At 45.0% G+C, this 22,134-nt stretch overlaps 1 protein-coding gene across 4 annotated transcripts in view; it reads right to left on the reverse strand.

Moving 5' to 3' along the window:
* The window catches only part of PAQR5 (progestin and adipoQ receptor family member 5), an 87,940-nt gene that overhangs the window by 35,832 nt on the left and 29,974 nt on the right, over window positions 1-22,134 (reverse strand). Inside the window, exons 2-3 of one of the 4 annotated variants that reach the window (XM_079913405.1) lie at window positions 11,701-11,859; window positions 7,698-7,864 (exon numbers count right to left, since the gene is read on the reverse strand). In XM_079913405.1, coding sequence (XP_079769531.1) covers window positions 7,698-7,748 — 51 coding nt within the window. In that variant the 5' untranslated portion in view covers window positions 7,749-7,864; window positions 11,701-11,859. Of the gene's footprint in view, window positions 1-162; window positions 249-5,812; window positions 5,836-7,697; window positions 7,865-11,700; window positions 12,027-22,134 lie in introns of those variants that run through there. The other 3 variants (XM_079913404.1, XM_079913408.1, XM_079913406.1) reach the window with 3 other exon arrangements.

Raw genomic sequence — 22,134 nt, forward strand, 5'->3', positions numbered from 1 at the left:
GAGAACAGAAAAACAAAAATGACATATTCATGTCAATAGACACAGAAAAAGCATGTCACAAGATCCAATACCCTTTCATGATAAGAGAATACTCAACAAAATAGTAATAGAACTTCTTTAAACCAACAAAGGCCATCTACGAGAAACCCACAGCTAACATACTTAATGGAATGCTTTTCCCCTATGATCAGGATGTCTGCTCTCACCACTTCTATGCAGCATTGTAGTGGAGATTCTAGCTAGGTCAACTGGACGAGAAAAAGAAATAAAAAGCAACTAGATTAAAAGGAAGAAGCAAAACTATCTCTATTTGCAGATGACATGATCTTACATACAGGAATTCCTAAAGGAACCACTAAAATACTATTAGAACTAATAAATTAGTTCAGCAAGCATGCAGGATATAAGATAAATATACAAAACTCAGTTTTCTATATTCTAGCAATAACAATCTGAAATGAATTTAAGAAAACAATTCCACTTACAACAGTATCAAAAACAATAAAATACTTAGAAATAAATTTAACAAATCATTTTAATGGTGCAAGACTTGTATACTGAAAACTACAAAACATCACTGAAAGAAATTAAAGAATAACTAGACAAATGAAAAGACAGCCCATATTCATGGGTTTAATTTACTTAATATAATTAAGATGGTAATGCCCCCCAAACTGATCAACAGATTCAGTACAATCTCTCTCAAAATCCTGCCTGGTTTTTTTGTTGGTCTGTCTGTTTGCAGAAATTGACAAATAGATCTTAAAATTCTTAAGGAAATGCAAGGGACCCTGAACAGCCAAACAATCTTGAAAAAGATCAAGGTTAAAGGACTTACACTTCCCAATTTCAAAACTCATTACAAAGCACAGTAATCAAGACAAGGTGGTACTGACGTAAGAAGAGACAAACAGATCAATGGAATAGAACTGAGAATCCAGAAATAAACCCTCACATTTATAGTCAATCAATTTTCAATGAAGGTGTCAAGATAATTCAATGAAAAATAATGAATAGTCTTTCCAATAAATGGTGCTGGGACTGCTTGATACCCACATGAAAAAAAGAAAAGAATAAAGTTGGACCCCTATTTCACATCACATGCAATAACTAACGCAAAAAAAATGGATCATAGACTTAAATTTTAGGGATAAAACTCTTAGAAGAAAATATAGGAGTAAATCTTCATGACCTTGGATCAGCCAAAGGTTTTTTTGCTATAACATCAAAAGCACAAGCAACAAAAGAAAAATAATAGATAATATTAAATTTTAAAACTTTTGTGCTTCCAAGGATACCATCAATAACAGGAAAATGCAACACACAGAATGGTAGAAAACATTTTCAAACCATGTATCTGATAAGGGACTTGTATCAAAAATATATAAAGAACACTTACCACTCAACAACAAAAAGACAAATGACCCAAAAAAAAAAAAAAGAAAAATGACCCAACTTAAAAATTGGCCAAAGACTTGAGTAGACATTTCTCCAAAGATATACAAATGGCCAATAAGCACATGAAAAGATGCTCAACATAACTAATCTTTAGGGAAATTCAAATCAAAACTACAATGAGATATCACCTCATATCCATTAGGATGGCTACTATAAAAAAACAAAACAAAACAGAAAACAACAAGTGTTGGTGAAGATGTGGAGAAACTGGAACACTTGTGCACTGTTGGTGGGAATGTAAAATGGTACAGCCACTGTGGAAAGCAACAGGGTGGTTCTTCAAAAAACAATTTTTTTTTAATGGCCAAATGATCCAGCAATTCCACTTCTGGGTACATACCCAAAAGGATTGAAGGGTCTTGAAGGGCTATCTCTACACCTATGTTCATGTCAGCATTATTCACAATAGCTAAAACATACAAGCAACCTAGTACTTATTGATGGATGAATGGATAAGCAAAATGTGGTACGTACATACAATGGAATATTATTCAGCCTTTAAAATGAAGGAAATTCTGGTATATGCTATAATATGGATAAACCTTGAAGACATTATGCTAGGTAAAATAAATAAAAGTCACAAAAAGACAAATATTATATAATTCCACTTATATGAAGTACTTAAAGTAGTCAAATCATAAAGACAAAAAGTATTAATGGTGGTTGTCAGAGGCTGGGGTAGGGGAAAATGGGGAGTTCTTATTTAACGGGTACAGAGTTTCAGTTTTTCAAGATAAAAAGAATGGAGATGAATGGTGGTGATGGTTGCCAAACAAGGTAAATGTAATTAATACCACAGAACTGTGCACTTTGAAATGGTTAAGATGGTAAATTTTATGTTAAGTATATTTTGCCACAATAAAAATAAAAGTTAAGCATAGAGTTACCATGTGACCCAGCAGTTCCACTCCTAGGTGTGTACCTAGGGGAATTGAAAATATGGCCACACAAAAACTTGTACACAGGGCTTTCCTGGTGGCGCAGTGGTTGAGAGTCCGCCTGCTGATGCAGGGGACACGGGTTCGAGCCCCGGTATGGGAAGATCCCACATGCCGCGGAGCGGCTGGGCCCGTGAGCCATGGCCACTGAGCCTGCACGTCCGGAGCCTGTGCTCCGCAACGGGAGAGGCCACAACAGTGAGAGGCCCACGAACCGCAAAAAAAAAAAAAAAACTTGTACACAAATGTTCATAGCGTTACTCATAATAACCAAAAATTGGAAACAATTTAAGTGTCCATCAACTGAAGAATGAATAAACAAACTGGTATATCCACAAATGGAATATTATTCAGCCATAAAAACAACTGAAGTACTAATCCATGCTACAGCACAGATGAACCTTGAGAACACTATGCTAAGTGAAAGAAGGCATTCACAAAAGGCCACCTACTGCATGGCCCCATTTATAGGAAATATTCAGAAGAGGCAAACCCGTAGAGACAAAGTAAATTAGTGGTTGCCATAGGCCTGCGAGTGGGGGCAGTGGGAAATGTCTGCTAATTGGTAGAGTTTCTTTCTGCGGTGTTAACGATGTTCTAAAATTCAATTTGGCGATGGTTTTGTCCAACATACTTTGTGTGTGTCAACATACTAAAACCCACTGAGCTATATACTCTTAAAGGGAGAATTTTATGGTATGTGAATTATATTTCAACAAAACTGTTATAAAAAGAACTTTCTACAGAGAAAATGCAGCTGTAGCATCGAGTGGCTCCTCGCACAATTCCACGGTCTGTCACTCACGTAGACTAAGAGATAAAGGATGCTCCCTCGGGTGGGCAACATGGTGGCCCTGCTCAGACAATTTTCCAGGTAAATTCTACCAAGCTGTCAGGAATGTATAATTCTAATATTATACAAATATTACATATATTGGGCTTCCCTGGTGGCGCAGTGGTTGAGAGTCCGCCTGCTGATGCAGGGGACACGGGTTCGTGCCCCGATCCGGGAGGATCCCACATGCCGCGGAGCGGTTGGGCCCGTGAGCCATGGCCGCTGAGCCTACGCGTCCGGAGCCTGTGCTCCGCAACGGGAGAGGCCACAACAGTCAGAGGCCCGCGTACTGCAAAAAAAAAAAATTACATATATTTTCCATAGAATAAATAGGCAACACTCTCCAACTCATTTGTGGTTGGCACCATCTTAATCCCCAATCCAGGGGAGGGCAGTATAAGAAGGAAAAATTTCAGGCTAATTCAATAAATAGATTTAAGGATCCTAGACAAACTATCAGCTGATTTCAGCAATAGATTAAAAAGATACTCCATCATGACCAAGTAATATTTAAATGCAAGGTTGGGGACTTCCCTGGCGGTCCAGTGGTTAAGACTCCACACTTCCACTGCAGGGGGCACAGGTTTGATCCCTGGTCAGGGAATTAAGATCCCGCATGCTGCGCGGTGCGGCCAAAATAAATAAATAAATAAAATGAATAAATAAAATGAATAAATAAATGCAAGGTTGGTTTAACATTAGTAAATCAATCAATGTAATTCACCACGTTAATAACTTAAATGAATCATATATGGCCATCTCAAAAGATATACCGGTAGAAAAAAATTTATTACTGATTAGAGGGGAAAAAAAATCCTAGGAAACTAGGGATAGAAAGGAATATTCTTAACTTGATAAAGGTTATTTATACACATACACACACAAACACACACACACACCCATACACACAGAAAGAGCTAACATTATATTAAATGATGAAATGTTGAAAGCATTCATTTAGATTAAAATCAAGAACAATACAAAGAGCCTGCAATCATGACTCCCTTTCGTAAGCTCCCAGGTATTCTCGTGGTGGTGATCCAAGCGCCCTCTGTGAGAAATTCTCGGCTGGAGAAACCAGTTGCCTATTGAGATGGCTTCCTGTTTCAGGTGCCCAAGCCCACCTACCCAACACCACTCCCAGCCACTGATCTGGCTCTGCTTCTGTTCCTTCATAATTATCCCACTACTCTATTTCATTTTTCTTGGATCTTTACAGTAGCTCTGTGAGACAGATATTATCTCCATTTCACAGATAAGGAAACTGAGGCTTGGAGAGGTTACACGTCTTGTCCAAATTCCCACAGTAAGCGGCAGAGCTCCAGTGCCAGGCTGGGAAATGCTGGAAGCACCTCTGGAATCTTCCTGCCTGTGCCCCTAAATTAACGCTTCCAGGACAATACGGTGAGTTTACCTGTAGCCTGGGGGCCAAGGCTACCGTTAACAAAAGATTCTCAATTTGACACAAAATACTCTTGTTTCCTGGCCAAGTGTCATGCCATGTTCCATATTAACTTGCTGTCTAGACTTCCCTGCTTGTCTCTAGGTTGGGTCTGTGTAGGAGTCAACAGCTAGATATTTATTCCATTCCTTGAGCTGTTTGTTCGCATCTTTCACAACTCCCTAATGTACCCAGGTCTGTTATTAGACACAGGGAGACTTGAAATTGTGAGGCACGTACCCAAGTCCTACCTTCTACAGGAAGGGAGAACTGTCCTTTCCTGTGAGTAGTCCATTAGGAGGAATGCACCAGAATTAGAATCCTGAGGATGCCAAGAGGCGCTGCCCCACTCTCCTCTGATGGGTGAGGCTCAGAGAGGGTAGGGAAGTGGCCCAGGCCACACAGCTGGTTGATATACGAAGGGAGAGGTGGCCGTATAGGGCAGCCTGCAGAGGTGCCAACCAACAGCTGAAGGGGCTCAGGGAAGGGAGAGGGCACCTGCAGCTCCACGGAGAAGGAGGCCAGAAAGGCGGGTGGAGGGGCAAGGGAGGTAAGCCTTCTTCAAACAGAGGTCAAGAGAAGTGAATGTCCAATCTGGTGGGAAGTCTAGAGAGAGCACCAGTGTGGCTGGAGAAGAGGGTTTACAGATGAAAAACAGTGGGGGAGGTGGGTAGGGGTTGGGCCTGTGAATACCAGGCAGGGAGCTGGGGTGGGAGTCTGTGGGAGGGGCTGCTTAACGTCTCCTCCCAACACACTCCACCCCTCCAAGTGCGGAGTGCACAGGAGAGCTGATAATAATAATAACGGCCAACATTACTGACTTCACCATACGCCAGGCACTTCCCATAGGTTACCTCATTTAATCTTTACCATTACCCGAGGAAGAGATTCTAGCACCACCCCATTTTACAGATGCAGAAACTGAGGTAGGGAGACTAAGGGCACTCTGCCCAAGGTCATTCTGCAGACCAAGTACTGGAACCCACAGGGCCCACCAAAAGTAAACTTAATATTTCTATGAAGTCTCCTATTTTAAATACTCATGAAAATTATGCATTTACTCCTTAATATGTTTACATCTGTTTGAATATTTTAAAAATGCCTTTCCCCCTCCCCCACTAAATCCTCAAATAAAACTACCCTCCGGGCAGGCAGAGCCACTGTGTTTCCTCTGTGGCCGCATGAAACTTGGGCGTGATGCTGGAAAACCCAGGAGCCCGAGGAAGGTTCTGAAGTAAACGGATGTGATGTGTGACGTTGGTTCTCTGCCTCTGACTGGTGCCATTTTACTAAAGAGAAAATTGTCATCTCCATCATTTATGAAAAACCGGACAGAGAAGACACATTAATCTTCAGCCCTCAGGGGCGGTCCGGTCCTCACCCTCAGAACCCCCATACATTCAGAATCCTAGCAGTTTACCCAAGGTCCCCAGTGAGACCATTCTCTCTCCTTCACTTCTTTCCTGGGCAGAGTCTCTGAACCCAACCTTGACCAAAACTCCCAGGGAGATATCCGAGCAGATACCCATAATCCCCGCCCCAAGAGTTCCCACACCTGCCCCCTGATTTCCCAGCTCCAGGCCTTTACTCATGCCATTTCTTCACTTGGAGTGCTCTCCCCGTCCCCCAAATTCTACCCATCCTCAAACCCAATCTTACAGGTCGCCCCCTTTGTGGAGACATCCCTGATTCCCTCCTCCCCCATGATGGAAGTGACCAATCCCTCTTCTGAACCCATCTGTCCCTCTCTGAGCACACACCCTAATCCACTTTGCAACGGAAGTGCTCCTGAACAATTTTAAATCTTCCCAGCCAACACAGAGCCCCTTAAGGCCAGGATTTGTATGTGATTCTCCTCTGGGCCCCGCACAGAGTAACACCTTGCACATAGTAGGCAGTCAATAAAAATGTCACGAGTGAATGAATCAAAAGATCACCGTGTCCCCGCTAATCACAGCCACTAGTTCTCTGTGAGTAGGACCAACCGGGGCAGTGCACCAGGAAGAGATGTCTACAGCCTTGTGAGAACAGAGGTGGGCCACCTGCCCAACAGCATTGTGGGAACCTGGTCTCATTTCCAGTGTGTCTGTTACCTGCCGCATCCTCATCTCTGCCCTTCAACAGCTCCGCATCCTTCTGATTTTCCCCCGATGCCATCTTGCTGGCATCACCTAGCCGCGCAGGCTTTCAGGAAGAGGGTTTTGTGGTTTGTCTCCTCTTAACCTTCCATTCATGATGCTGAGATCATTTGGGATTTATTTTTCTGGGGAAAGTCGTAAGGGCTTGGCGGTCGGCTGGGTGGAAAGGAGATCTCCCCTCCCTCCCTGACATCCTCCAGATGAAATATCCATGAAACAACAGTTATTCTTGTTCAAAGAGGAAGGAAACATAACACCGAAACAAGGGTGTAATGAGATGACGTTTACTTTGCAAGGGAAGGAGGACGTGCACCACTGGCGCAGCTCACAAGCAGCATGACCTCGCCTAATGCTTATGAAAAACGCAGATTATCAATGTATCCCCGGTGTTTTGGGGTAGCTGCCCTTGAGCACCCAGGCACAGGCGGATCAATAACTCTCTTCATCGCCTCAACGCACACCTGGCCTGGGCCTCCTGCAAAGGATGAGAACAACCACAAAGCCACACTCTGAGGTGACTCTGCCCCTGGCCTGCTTTCAATCACCCCCAGGAGCGTCTTTAAAAAATTGGTACTCAGACAAGGGCTGCTAGCTTCACCTCTGTAGCTTGAATCAGTAGTCTCAATAATGACTCTGCTTCGGGAAAAAATACAGATGTCACAGGGAAGGGCTACAACTTAAACGGTTTTAGGATCACTTCCGTTTCCAGGTTTGGTGTAGGTGAGGGAAACAGGAGGTCGAATCCCCCAAAGGGAGTCTGGGAGGGGCTCCTTGAAGAGAGTGGGTGTACACAGAGCAGACTGGTTGAAGACATAGCAGTCGCCATGTTGCAGAGGCCAAGCCCTAGTCCCAGCCTGGAACTCAACCACCGGAACAACAGCACGTACCTGGGGCACCTGTTCTATGCTGAACAGCCTGGGGAGCTTCAGGCTTAGCATCTTGAAGCCGAGCTGGGAAGACTGGTGGGTGATGGCCGGTCCCTGTCACCAGGCCTCGCTCAAAGTTCTGACATGGCTCCGGATGCCTCTGGCCAGCCGGTGTCCGAGCTGCTTCACTGAAAGAATACAGCGTGAAGAACTCCAGTGAGTGTCAGCCTAACTCCAGCTGGATCAAGACTGTCAGATTGTTTCCCTAAGGGACATACCCTTGCTTGTGATGGCAAAATGACCAGGCTTCCTTAAAAACAATAGTGAAACTCTCAGACGGCTGAGTCATTCACTCCGAGAGTGATAGAGGGAGGTACTTAAATCATAATAGGGCAATCATAAAATTACAGCAGCTGGAAAGGGCCATAGAGGTCACCCAGTGCCCTCATGTTGCACAAGAGGATCAGAGGGGTGGAGTAACTTCCCCAAGGTCACACAGCTCCGGGAGAGCTGGGGCTGCTCCCTCTCCCTGCATCAGGTGCTACACCTGGACAGACAGTGTGATCCCGGGTCCGAGTCCATCAGGCGCTGTGCTCCAGATCACCCAAAGAGATGCAGCACTTCCACAAGGCTGACTGGAGCGTGGCTGCCCTAAGACACGCCAAAGGACCAGACCAGGTAAATCCCAGGCACTCTGAATCAGAGCAACAGGTAAATCCCAGGCACGCTGAATCAGAGCAACAGGGCTGCTTAAATGCAGGATTCAGACTGTTTAATAAGCTGTGAGTAATGTAAACTAGAGGAACCCAAAGCCCTCAGGGCAGGCCCAAGACACTGAAAAATACTAGCTGGGTTCCGCAAAGAAAGAGCAGAGCTAGGAGTTTACCATAGTCCGTGCCTCACCTACTCCCCAGATCTGCCACCTCCTCAGAGCCCCACGGACGGGTTCTGTCCCTGCCTCCGAAGGCCCCAAGACCTTGCCTGTACCTCTCCTGCGGCACCATCCACATCTGCCTGCAGGCAAAGCTACCCGCCTAGGCCTTGTCTCCCCTGCACCCCCATCCGCCCCAACTGGGGAAGACCCTCCTGAGATGGTTGGAAACGCAGGGTGTGTGCCTGGCTCATCCCAGGCCTTCAGCAAATGCTTATTTAATGATGCATCCTTGGAACTTAAAGTGATTTTTTTTGTTTTTGTGGTTTGTTTATACTTTTGCTTTTTATTATAGTTCTTTAGGTCCTATGCATTACTATCTGCAACTATGTAGCAAAATATAATATGTTTCATCGTAAATATGCATCTTTATGGTGTAAGCAATTATTCATAATAGTCAAAAGGTGGAAATGAGAGGGATAGAGAAGGATAATTAAATAGTTTAGAAATCCCACTAGGGGCTTAAAGACAGGGAGGAAGGGAGTTTGGGAGACTGTTATAAACTAATGACCACTCAAGAAAAGAATCCAGTAACCTAGCAACAGTCAGCACTACCTTGAAGGAAGACCAGGTGCATCTGAGCGCCAGACACACTCAAGCCACAAACCCTGATAGTTACAACACAAGACAATAGATACGGGGTCTGAATCTTGTTACATGAAGTCAGGGAGTTAATGATCCTTAAAGAGTAGCATCTCTGCATGTAACCAAGACAGGAATATAGGTGAAAGGGGAAAGAAACTGAGATGAATTACTATATTTAGTATACGTTACCACTCTTTTGCTAACATACGTATGATTTAAATAGTGCCATGACAGTCCCGGTTAAACCATGTAGGGTCAAAGGAGGAACTAATGATGTAAGCCTTGACGTCTGCCCAAGAATGTAAGCCTTGACGTCTCCCCTCCCTACTTTTGCTTTGATTATAAAAATGTATCCCTCTTTCTTCTCGCGGCTGTGCTCCATTGCCCGCCCGCTTGTCTCTCTCACAAGCATCTTATGCTAATAAACTCACCCTGTGCCCATTGCTTTGCCTCACGCTGAATTCTTTGTGCAATGAGACAAAAGAACCTGAGCTTCAGTAAGTCCTGACACCAGGTGAGCCGCTTCAATTAAAAGCCAGTGGGTTCGAGACCCCTCCTAAGTCAGAGCTCGTGGGTTCAGGTCCCAATCCGAGGTGCGGCTGGGTTACCATTCAAGAAGGAGTGCTTCAGAAACAACCCAAGTGTCCACCAGCAGGTGAACAGAGAAACTAGCAAATAAGCAAAATGCAATCTACACATACAATGGAATATTACTCAGTCTTCAAAAGGAATGAAGTTCTGATGCACGCTACAACATGGATGAAAACTTGAAAACATTACGCCAGGTGAAATAAGGCAGGCACAAAAGGCCAAATATCGTGTGATTCCAGTTATGTGAGGGGCCTGGAATAGGCAAGTTCAAAGAGACAGAATAGAGGCTGGCGAGGGAGGGAGGAACGGGGGCTGTTGTTTAAGGGGTACAGAGTTTCTGTTTGGGAGGATAAAAAGTTCTGGAAATGGGTAGTGGTGATGGTTGCTCACTACTGTAAACATAAAATGCACTTAAAAATGATAAATTTTATGTTGTGTATATTTTACCACAATAAAAAAAGTTTAAAAATATTTCTGAATGTGTTCATTGCAGCTCTATTTACAATAGCCTGGAGATGGAAACAACCTAAGTGTCCATCATCGGATGAATGGATAAAGAAGATGTGGCACATATATACAATGGAATATTACTCAGCCATAAAAAGAAACGAAATTGAGCTATTCGTAATGAGGTGGATGGACCTAGAGTCTGTCATACAGAGTGAAGTAAGTCAGAAAGAGAAAGACAAATACCATATGCTAACACATATATATGGAATTTAAGAAAAAAAAATGTCATGAAGAACCTAGGGGTAAGGCAGGAATAAAGACACACACCTACTAGAGAATGGACTTGAAGATATGGGGAGGGGGAAGGGTAAGCTGGGACAAAGTGAGAGAGTGGCATGGACATATATACACTACCAAATGTAAAATAGATAGCTAGTGGGAAGCAGCCGCATAGCACAGGGAGATCAGCTTGGTGCTTTGTGACCACCTAGAGGGGTGGGATAGGGAGGGTGGGAGGGAGGGAGACCCAAGAGGGAAGAGATATGGGAACACAAGTATATGTATAACTGATTCACTTTGTTATAAGGCAGAAACTAACACACCATTGTAAAGCAATTATACTCCAATAAAGATGTAAAAAAAATTTCTGAATGCAAAATAATATAGAAAATAATTTTTTAAAGCACATGTACATTTTACCCAGGTTAAAAAATAAAAGTTGATACTTTGCAAACAAATGAACAACACTGATGTAAGTGGGCCTGGCACGCCTTGGTCCTCTGGTTTTCTGATCTAAATCACCAAGACACTTTCACTCCCAGATGTACCACTAATTCACCTGGTGGCAGGATGAGAGGCAACGGTCTGGTACCAGGGGAGACTCAGGCACATCAGAAAAACCTCTAGCAATAGTGGGACCAAGGTTGGGTTTCCACGGACTTGCCCACCTTGGTCCCCTGGTTCTCCCTGGATTTCAATGTCATGGGCAAGAAAAAGGAAAGAAATGGTCCCTACTCTCACAGCACACACCATCCAGGAAGGATGACCCGACAAAACATACAAAAGGAGGGTAATACTTAGCAGCATACAATTCACACACTTCATTCAACCAGTGTGTCCGGCATTTTTATCATGTGACGAATAAGGTTAAGGGCTCAATGTAGAGCTGATTACGCCCTGTGAGCTGCAGCAGCTGGAGGGAAAAGGAGAATTTAACTGAAATAAAAATCGCATAGGTTTGTGACACACAGAATGGAGGAAAATAGGTGTCCTCCATACCACTGTATTCCTATGTTGCACAGGAAAACATTTTTAAAAAGATGAAAAGACAGTCCTTGTCCCCAAGAAGTGTATAAAGGAAAAGATGAGACAGATATGCACCCAACTAACCAAGACAAGTCACCCTCGAAGGACAGGAACCCTCACCCACTCTGTGCCAAGCCTGTGCTGGTCACCTTGCCTGCCCACCTGGTCTCCTTCACCTTCACCACTCCATCTCAGGAATTAAGGCAGAGCAGTTAAGGGCCTCGGGGCTGGATTCAAGCCACATGGGTTTAAAGACTGGTTTGCCATTTCCTGTGCAATTCCAGGCAAGGAACTTAACTCCTTGTGCCTTAGTTTCCCCATCTGTGAAATGGAAATAACAGCAGTTACTTTCTGCATAGGGTGGTGGTTATGATTAAAAGAGAGAAGCTACGTGAAGGGCCTGCCATAAAGCAAAGATCCAACAAACGCTTGCTATTGTTAATCATTTTCAGATATGAAACTGATTTTATATTTTGCAGGCAGGAAAACCGAGGCGTTGGAAAGTTAGGGGGCTTGCCAAAGATGCTATCATTTGATTTCCGGTTTGCGTGGATGTCTGTGGAGGGAGGTTGGGGTGGGGATGGGATGCTTCTGGAGTTGTGTTATTTGATCTGAGGACTACAGGCTACGTAGAGAGATTGGAGACTTCGAGACTGCATTCTGTGGGACCCTAAGTTACATTCCAGGGACCACTTTCGTGGGGGTGGACGTTGTACCAGTCACTAGGAGAAACAGAAAGGTTACTTCTACCCCTATTTCAACCAGAAGATGTCTTGGTTGAAATTTTTCTTAATTATAGTAAAAATATAATAACACAAGTCCTCTCTTTGAGAAAGAAAATATAAGAGGCATAAGTTTCCTTTTAAGAGAAGTCACTTTGATTAAGGGGAATTAAGTCTTAGCACAAAGCACTAGGACTTAATTTTTCTTTGCTACTGAGAAAAGATGAAAAATACAGTGTTCACTATGATGTTTATAAACTAGATGCTGAACAATGACCCTCTTTACCAATTAATCAGGTTGAGACAAAACTCACAGGTAAGACCAAACTTGACGTTGCTGTTTCAACAGGTGGAGATTTCTTGTGTGGTGTTTTTCCACCATTCAAAGAAATAAGGACTCTCCCATTAATACATTGTTATTTTGCATGTAAAATGTAAACTTTTATGTTTGTCAATACTGTGAAACATCCATGGATAATCATGGGCAGTGACTAAAGCACAGCTGATGATTTCTATGTTGTGCCCATTGTTAATCATTTCAGATTAACTGCACATAAAATGAACTCACTGGTCTTTTTAGCCATCACAAGCTAGTTCTTAATTTCACCAACATTGTAAAAACCAGAGTGTAATTTCCAGTATTTCAAACTGAAGCTTGGTTTTTTGTCTCTTTTCACAGAGGTCTTAGAAATAAGACTGAATAAAACAAAAGGCTTCAGAGAATTCTGAAATCAAAACACAATGTGAGGGACTTCCCTGGTGGTCCAGTGGCTAAGACTCCGTGCTCCCAATGCAGGGGCCCCGGGTTCGATCCCTGGTCAGGGAACAAGGTCCCACATGCCACAACTAAGAGTTCGCATGCTGCAATGAAAAGATCCCACATGTCGCAACTAAGACCCAACACAGCCAAATACATAAATAAATATTTTAAAAAATGCACAATGTGAAGCTTTGCTGATATTTCAACAGTATATTGGTGTTCCATATAGGATTTCATTTAAAAAAGGATCCACAGCTTTAAAATATGTTTTAAAGCAGCTTTTTTAAAAAAAAAAAAGGAAAATGGGCTGTTATACACTTTCAGGGACCTGCCAAGTTCTCCTGATTTAGCCCTAAAAAAAAAAAAAAAAAAAGGACAAATCACAACAACAAAACCACCACCAGGAGGTTTCAGGCTAGTCCTGGCAGATTTAACCAAGGGAAATTAACAAGAGGTGAAATTTGCACATGACTTCTTATCTGTTTCAGGCTAGTGCTCTATCCATATTCCTGGATCCTCCCCCAGTAAACTTTAGCCTACACACTGTGTATCCCAGGCCTTAAAGGACATGGCCAGCAAAACTTATCACCTCCCGAATAAATATGTTTACATATTAGGTGGCTGAATATAAACTGATGGGCTGTTTCCCCAATGAGAGGGTCCAAAAAAATATACAACTTCTAGGGATGCAAATGGTACACACTCTCTTTATCACATTAATTTATTAATTTAGTTAGACGTACCTATTTAGAATCCCTTACCATATCCAACATAGTATTAATTTAATTTTATTTATTTTAATAAATTTATTTATTTTGGCTGCGTTGGGTCTTCGTTGCTGTGCGCGGGCTTTTTCTAGTTGCGGTGAGCGGGGGTTACTCTTCATTGTGGTATGAGGGCTTCTCATTGCAGTGGCTTCTCTTGTTGCGGAGCTCGGGCTCTAGGCGCGCGGGCTTCAGTAGTTGTGGCTCGCAGGTTCAGTAGTTGTGGCTCGTGGGCTCACTAGTTGTGGCTCGTGGGCTCTAGAGCACAGGCTTAGTAGTTGTGGCGCGTGGGCTTAGTTGCTGTGCGGCACGGGGGATCTTCCTGGAGCAGGGCTCGAACCCGTGTCCCCCGCATTGGCAGGCAGATTCTTAACCACCGCACCACCAGGGAAATCTCAGTATTAATTTTAAAATATTGTTTTTCCACTCCTAGTTCATAGAAATGTGTGTTCACAATCTTTGCATGCATCTTTGACAACAGTATCTTCATAACACAGCCACTTTTTGGAGTCACCTAACACAGTTTAAGTAAAATATTCTCAGGCTTCCCTGGTGGCGCACTGGTTGAGAGTCCGCCTGCCGATGCAGGGGACACGGGTTCGTGCCCTGGTCCAGGAAGATCCCACATGCCGCGGAGCAGCTGCGCCCGTGAGCTATGGCCGCTGAGCCTGCGCGTCCGGAGCCTGTTGCCCCGCAACGGGAGAGGCCACAACAGTGAGAGGCCCGAGTACCGCAAAAAAAAAAAAAAAAAAAAAAAAAAAAAAATCTCATTTCCATCTAAGTTATTCGAAAGCTACACTTTTTGAAGCTGTGTTTAATGCTATTGCTAAAAATGTACCCCAAGTATTCATTCGCTATTATGACACTGTAGGCAATTTGCTTTCAAGCACTTCACACAGTGTGATGTGAAAATGTTAGTTTTAACTCAAACCCCTGGGGTGGTGGTTCATTAGCATTTGAAACACAAACCTTAAGTTCACATTCCAGAGGCCACAACTTTGGTTCAGCTGGAGTTATTTTGGATCAACACCAGAGGGTTTACTAATTAGCCAGAAGGATGCTGTCTCATTGGAGAAATGAGTGGAATTAGAGAAATGTACACTGATGAGAAGTGTTGCCCAGGCACCCTCCCTCCTGCCTGAGCAGAGGATGCCCCAAAGCTGCTCCCCCTCTGAATGAGCCCAGATGAGCCTTACCAGGAGGATTCTGGGCTTGAACCCATAAGAAGTTCAGCTGACGCATGCCACCAGACAGCTGTCACATCAGCTCACACGAACTTTCAAGAAAGGTGCTTAAGAGCCCCTAAGAGGGTAGGTTGCAAGGACTTCTGCCAACAAAACAGGTCATCTTAATGTTTTTGTGCCCGCTTGGGGGAAAATATTTGTTTGGGGGGAGGGGCAGGGGGTGGGACTCAGCCTGAGACTCCCACTGTGCTGCGCCACCTGCCGGTCAGGTTGGGGGTCCTCTAGCCCTCATGGACCTCGAAGTACTGATAGTGCCTGAGACGGTATTTCCAGGAACTTCACATGTGCTCGGCTGGAAGTCACACCACCACTTTGTGTACCACTAAGACCGAAAAAAAATTGTCGCCAATTATAATCGTGAGACAGCACTGATTGGAAATGAATCCTGATTTCAGAGCTGTTTTAATGTTTAAAAAAAAAATGTGCACGTAGTAATGGATGAAATACAGGGAGGGTAAACGAGTGATTGGCTCGGGTCAGTCTGCATAGCTACTCTCTCCAGACCCACTACTCTGATTTTTACAGAGATCATTAAAAGCTCCTTCACAACAAAACCAGTACTTGCAAATGGAAGACCAGATTCCTGGGAATACATCTCAATCTGTATTACATTTTTTGTCCTTCTCTCTTTTTAAATTGATTGTGTATGTCAGGTGTCTTCTGAAAGGATCCCAAACAAGCACTGATGGCAAGAGTTTCAGGTGACCGTGACTTCCTTCAAGCAGCCCATACAGCCCATTGTTCAACATACAGGAACAGGGCGACCCTAAACAGGAAGAACTCTGGATGGACCCAGCTCCCTCTTTTCTGAAAAATGTTATGTTGGAAAACATAAAATTCCTTGCTGGGCCTACATAGCAAAGGCAAAGAATGCTGTTTGGAAGGGAATCTCTCCATTGCTTGCTTTTAGAAAACTACAAGCATGAGATCAGGAAGCTCTTGTTCAAATTACCAACAGATGCGTGGATGTCACCGAGGGCATTTCAGACAAGAGGTCATACATTTGACCCAAAGAAGTGAGGCTACCAGCAGGAGTTCAGGTTCCGTGAGAAACCAGTGGGGAGTAAGTGGAGAGAGGACCAGAGTCACCTTTTGCCCCTACTCATCAGTCCGTCCTAGGCTGGGTGGGCCCCAGAGCTGTCTGAACGCTGACTGGTCCTGATAAGGCCCCAGCTTCCTGGATGTGGCGGGAGGCTGCTAGCTAAGGGGCAGCTGCTGGTGAGGCTCGGGGTCTGAGTCACACTTCAGACCCTCTGCCTCCTCCAGGCCTGTCGAGATGTCCTTCATGGTAAACAGAAAACAGCTCTGAGCCCAGGAGGTGACCGGGCAGAGTTCCCATTCCATCCCTGTACCAGAGGACCACCAAAGGTCCTCAATACCACAGAGGACTAACGTGCCCTTGGGGAAGAGGGTGGGAGGCAGAGCCTAGAAGCAGCCCCCACGCCACCTTCAGACGTGAAAATTAAGATCTCTTGAGTATCAAAGGACACTATCAAGAAACCGATAAGAGCCCATCGACAGACGAATGGATAAAGAAGATGTGGTACATAAATGCAATGGAATATTGCTCAGCCATGAAAAGGAACGAAACTGGGTCATTTGCACAGACGTGGTTGGACCTAGAGACTCTCATACAGAGTGAAGTAGGTCAGAAAGAGAAAAACAAATACCGTACGCTAACACATACATATGGAATCTAAAAAAAAAAGGTACCCATGAACCTAGTTGCAGGGCAGGAATAAAGATGTAGACACAGAGAATGGACTTGAGGACATGGGGTGGGAGGGCGAACTGGGGCGAAGTGAGAGTAGCATCGACATATATACACTACCGAATGTAAAATAGTTGGCTGGTGGGAAGCATCCGCATAGCACAGGGAGACCAGCTCGGTGCTTTGAGATGACCTAGAGGGGTGGGATAGGGAGAATGGGAGGGACATGCAAGAGGGAGGGGATATGGGGACATGTGTATGCATATGGCTGATTCACTTTGTTGTGCAACAGAAACTAACACAGTATTGTGAAGCAATTATACTCCAATAAACATCTATTAAAGAAAAAAGAGAGAAAAACAAATATCATCTATTAACACATAAATGTGGAATCTAGAAAAATGGTACAGATGAACCGGTTTGCAAGGCAGAAATAGAGACACAGATGTAGAGAACAAACGTATGGACACCAAGGGGGCAAAGCAGTGTTGGGGTGGTGGCGGTGGGATGAATTGGGAGATTGGGATTGACACGTATACACTAATATGTACAAAATGGATAACTAATTAAAAAAAAGAAAAAATATATTGACAGATAAAAAAAAGTAATAAGACAGCCCACAGAGTGGGAGAAAATATTTGCAAACCACATATCTGATAAGAGATTAATATCCAGAATATATAAAGAGCTCCTACAGCTCAACAACAACAAAAATCAAACAACCCAGTTCAAAATGACTTGAATAGACCTTTCTCCAAAGAAAATATACAAATGGCCAATAAGTACACAAAAAGGTGCTCAGCACCACTAGTCATTAGGAAAATGCAAATCAAAACCACAATGAGATACCACTTCACACCCATTAGGTTGGCTATTACAAAAAAGAAAGAAAGAAAGAAAAGAACAAGTGCGGATGAGGATATGGAGAAATTGGAACCATAGTGCATTGCTGATGGCATTATCAAACGGTGTAACTCCTGTGGAAAACAGTATGGTAGTTCTTCAACGGGTTAAACATAGAATTACCATATGATCCAGCAATTCCACTCCTCAGTATATATGCAAAAGAATAGAAAGCAGGGACCAAACAGATGTTTGTACACCCATGTTCACAGCAGCATTAGTTACAATAGTCAAAAGGTAAAGACGATCTAAGTGTCCATCAACAGATGAATGGATAAGCAAGATGTGGTATATACATACAATAGAATATTATTCAGCCTCAGAATGGAGTGAAATTCTGACACATGCTACAACACGGATGAACCTTGAAACCATGCTAAGTAAAATAAGCCAGACGCCAAAGGACAAATATTGTATGATTTCACTTATATCCGGTACAAAGTCAAATCCATAGAGAGAGAAAGTAGAATGGTGGTTGCCAGAGGCTAGGGGGAGGAAGGAATGGGGAGTAATTGTTTAATGGGTACAAGAGTTTCTGTTTGGGATGATGAAAAAGTTCTGGAAATGGATAGTGGTGATGGTTGCACAACACTGTGAATGTACTTTGTGTCACTGAATTGTACACTTAAAAATAGTTAAGGGCTTCCCTGGTGGCGCAGTGGTTGAGAGTCCGCCTGCTCATGCAGGGGACGCGGGTTCGTGCCCAGGTCCGGGAAGATCCCACATGCCGCGGAGCGGCTGGGCCCGTGAGCCATGGCCGCTGAGCCTGCGCGTCCGGAGCCTGTGCTCCGCAGCGGGAGAGGCCACAACAGTGAGAGGCCCGCGCACCGCAAAGAAAAAACAACAAAAAAAAGTTAAAATGTTAAAGTTTATCTTGTGTATATTTTACTGCAATAAAAAGAAGTATATTTTTAAAAAAGCATTGTGAGTTTTATAGTCTGCTCCATAACCTAGCTATGTTTGTATTAATATAAAATTTTATTTTCTCCAAATCTTCCAGAAAAAGTATAAATCATAAATGTACATATTGTCTTCGTCCCTACACGTTGCTATAACAAAATACCATTACCTGGGTAGCTTATAAACAACGAATATTTATTCCTCACAGTTCTAGAGGCTGGAAGTTCAAGACCAGTGTACCAGGATGGCTGGGCTCTGGTGAAGGCCCTCTTCCAGGTTGCAGACTGCCAACTTCATGCTGTGTCCTCACATGGCAGAAGGGGCAAGGGGGCTCTCTTGGGCCTCTTTTATAAGGGCACTAAACCCATTCATGAGGGCTCTGCCTAATTACCTCCCAAATGCCCCACCTCCTAATACCAACACACTAGCGTTAGGATTCTAACATATGAATTCTGGGGGGATGTAAATATTCAGACCATAGCACGCATACACACACATATACATACAGAGGAATTATATACAACTTACTGCTGCAAAATCCCTCCTTCTTTGAGAAGCACAGACTAGTACAACCACCCTTAATCCTATTCTATTGATAAAGACCCCAGATAGGAAATGACTTGTCTGAGGTCACTCAACGTCGGCTTGGCAAGGTCAGGATGAAACGAGGTCTGTAATGAACAGTGGGAACATATACATAGATGGACAACAGGATTTGAAAGACCAGCAGTCCCAGTGCCAGTTCCGAAACCCACCACAGGGAGAGAAGAACCAAATCCCAGGAGAATGAGCGCGTCTCTCCTTAGCTGGATGACTTGTACCTGAACTCCAGCCTGCCCACAGCCAGGGTCACATGCCCACCTCAGCAAAATACACACAACTTCCAGAGAGCTTGCTGGTAATTAAAACCACGATTACCGGGTCTGTTAATGCAGTGTTTTCCAAACTGAAGGTCACAACCTGTCAGTAGATCATAAAATCAATTTCGTGGATCATGACTAGCATTTTAAAATAGAATAGTTTGGGGCCTCCCCGGTGGCGCAGGGGTTGAGAGTCTGCCTGCCGATGCAGGGGACACGGGTTCGTGCCCCGGTCTGGGAAGATCCCACATGCCGCAGCGGCTGGACCCGTGAGCCACACGGCCGCTGAGCCTGCACGTCCGGAGCCTGTGCTCTACAACAGGAGAGGCCACAACAGTGAGAGGCCCGCGTACCGCAAAAAAAAAAAGAATAGTTTGCAAAATAAAAGAACAGAAAATATCAGCGTATTGCATAAGTACAGGTAAGTATCATTTTGTGATATTTCTGTTATGTATGTTACGTATATTTGTGGTATTACATATGACCATATGTGTGTACTGGGTTGTAACATAAAAGGTATTTCTTTTTTTTCTAATTATTTTTTCCAGCTTTATTGAGGTATAATTAACAATTAAAAATTATATATATTTAAGGTGTAGAACTTGATTCTATCTATTCATCATGAAATAATCACCACAATAAAGCTAATTAACATATCCATCACCTCACAGTTACCATATATTTTTTTATGATGTAAACACTTAAGAGATCTCCCCTCTTAGCAAATTTCAAGTGTACAATACTGTATTGTTAACTACAGTCTCAGTATTGCACAGTAGATATCCAGAATTTATTCATCTTGCATAACTGAAAATTTGTAGCCCTTGACAAACACATCCTCATGTCTTCTCTCCACCGCCCAGCCCAGCCCCAAAGGTATTTCTTCTTGAAGGTCACAGTCAAAACAGTTTCTAATGTCACAGGTCACCTGTACTGATTTTGGGGAGCTATGGCTTTTTTTCATCTAGAGTCACACACACTGTGACGTGTCCATGGAGTTTAGGGGGGACCAAGGCTGCCAGGTATCTAGGCAGAAGAACGGCTGGACCAGAAGAGCCTCCCCTTTTTTTTTTTTTGCGGTACGGGGGCCTCTCACTGTTGTGGCCTCTCCCGTTGCGGAGCACAGGCTCCGGACGCACAGGCTCAGCGGCCATGGCTCACGGGCGCAGCTGCTCCGCGGCACGTGGGATCTTCCCGGACCGGGGCACGAACCCGTGTCCCCTGCATCGACAGGCGGACTCTCAACCACTGCGCCACCAGGGAAGCCCGCCCCCCGTGATATACTGTAACAAGCCCCCCTGGCAGGCCTGAGCTTGATGGATGTTTGGAAGGCTGCGCCCCAGCTCCTCAGAGGATCCGCCCCCTCCGTCCGCAAGCCAGGACTGGCTCCACGCCGTGGGAAACAGCTGGACCCTCTGGGTGTGTCTACCAGTCAGTGAATGAGGGCCGTGTTCTTTCCAGAAAGCTGTTCCTGCCCCCGCCGCCCCACCCCGGAAACTGGGCTGGGCAGGGCACCCCCTCAGAAGGTGTGCTCCCCAGAGGAGCCGGCTCTGCAGCCTCCGACGTGGGAACACCTACACACACAGCCCCACCCCACGGGCGCAGGGAGTGTGCCGCTCACGAAGACCCGGCTCTCCCCAGGGCCCGGCGGGGGAAGGCCACCGGGACCCAGCAGGGCACTGCTAGTACCGCTACCTCTGTGGGCCCCCTAGAGTGAGCACAGGCTGGGGCGGGGCCGCTCTGACCCCAGGCCCTGAAACTCCTGGGGTCTTTCCACACTGTCTAGGCTTCAGGCACGTCCCCGAGCCTCCAGCATCGCACAGCAGGGCTCCTCCAGGAAGGAGCCTTCCCCAGACCGCGCCGCCCACCCCCCCCTCGCTCCTTTCCCTGAGCACCTCTAGACGAAGTGAGGGAGTGGCAATCACGGACTCTGGGCTCAGGCAGACCTGGGCTCCAGTCCCAGCGTCTCCGTCCACTAGCTGGCGCCCCGGGGCATGTTGCCTAACCTCAGCGTGCGGGTCCCCTCCCAGACTCGTGAGCTGCGGGAGGAGTGAAGGAAGCAACGTGTGTGGGCTCTTTGCATGGAGCCAGGCCTGCAGCAGACACCTCAGTAATTGGTAATTATTATAACTAACCCGGTTGTATATTGTTCTCTGATTCCTTTTTTTTTTTTTTTTTTTTTTTTGCGGTACGCGGGCCTCTCACTGCTGTGGCCTCTCCCGTTGCAGAGCACAGGCTCCGGACGCGCAGGCTCAGCGGCCATGGCTCACAGGGCCCAGCCGCTCCGCGGCATGTGGGATCTTCCCGGACCGGGGCACGAACCCGTGTCCCCTGCATCGGCAGGCGGACTCTCAACCACTGCGCCACCAGGGAAGCCCTCTGACTCTTTTAGGTGTGGTTGTTTAGGCAGCCACAATTTAGATTCCTTGAAGACAGGGCCTGGATCTGTTTTAATATAAAAGAAGAGACCCAGTAATAGCATGTTGACTGTTCTACTCTGAGGTGGTCCATTGGGAATTCCCTGGCAGTCTAGAGGTTAGGATTTGGTGTCTTCACTGTGTCCGGGTTCAATCCCTGGTCGGGGAACCAATATCCTGCAAGCCACGTGGCACAGCCCAAAAACAAACCAAAAGAAGAGCTCCATTCATTCATGTGTCTATCCATTTATCCATGAAATGAGGCTGCTAGGCGCTGCAACTCCACTGAGACCTGGGATGCAGGGTGTAACCACA

This window comes from Stenella coeruleoalba (assembly GCF_951394435.1).
Source record: "Stenella coeruleoalba genome assembly, chromosome: 2".
NCBI lineage: Eukaryota > Metazoa > Chordata > Mammalia > Artiodactyla > Delphinidae > Stenella > Stenella coeruleoalba.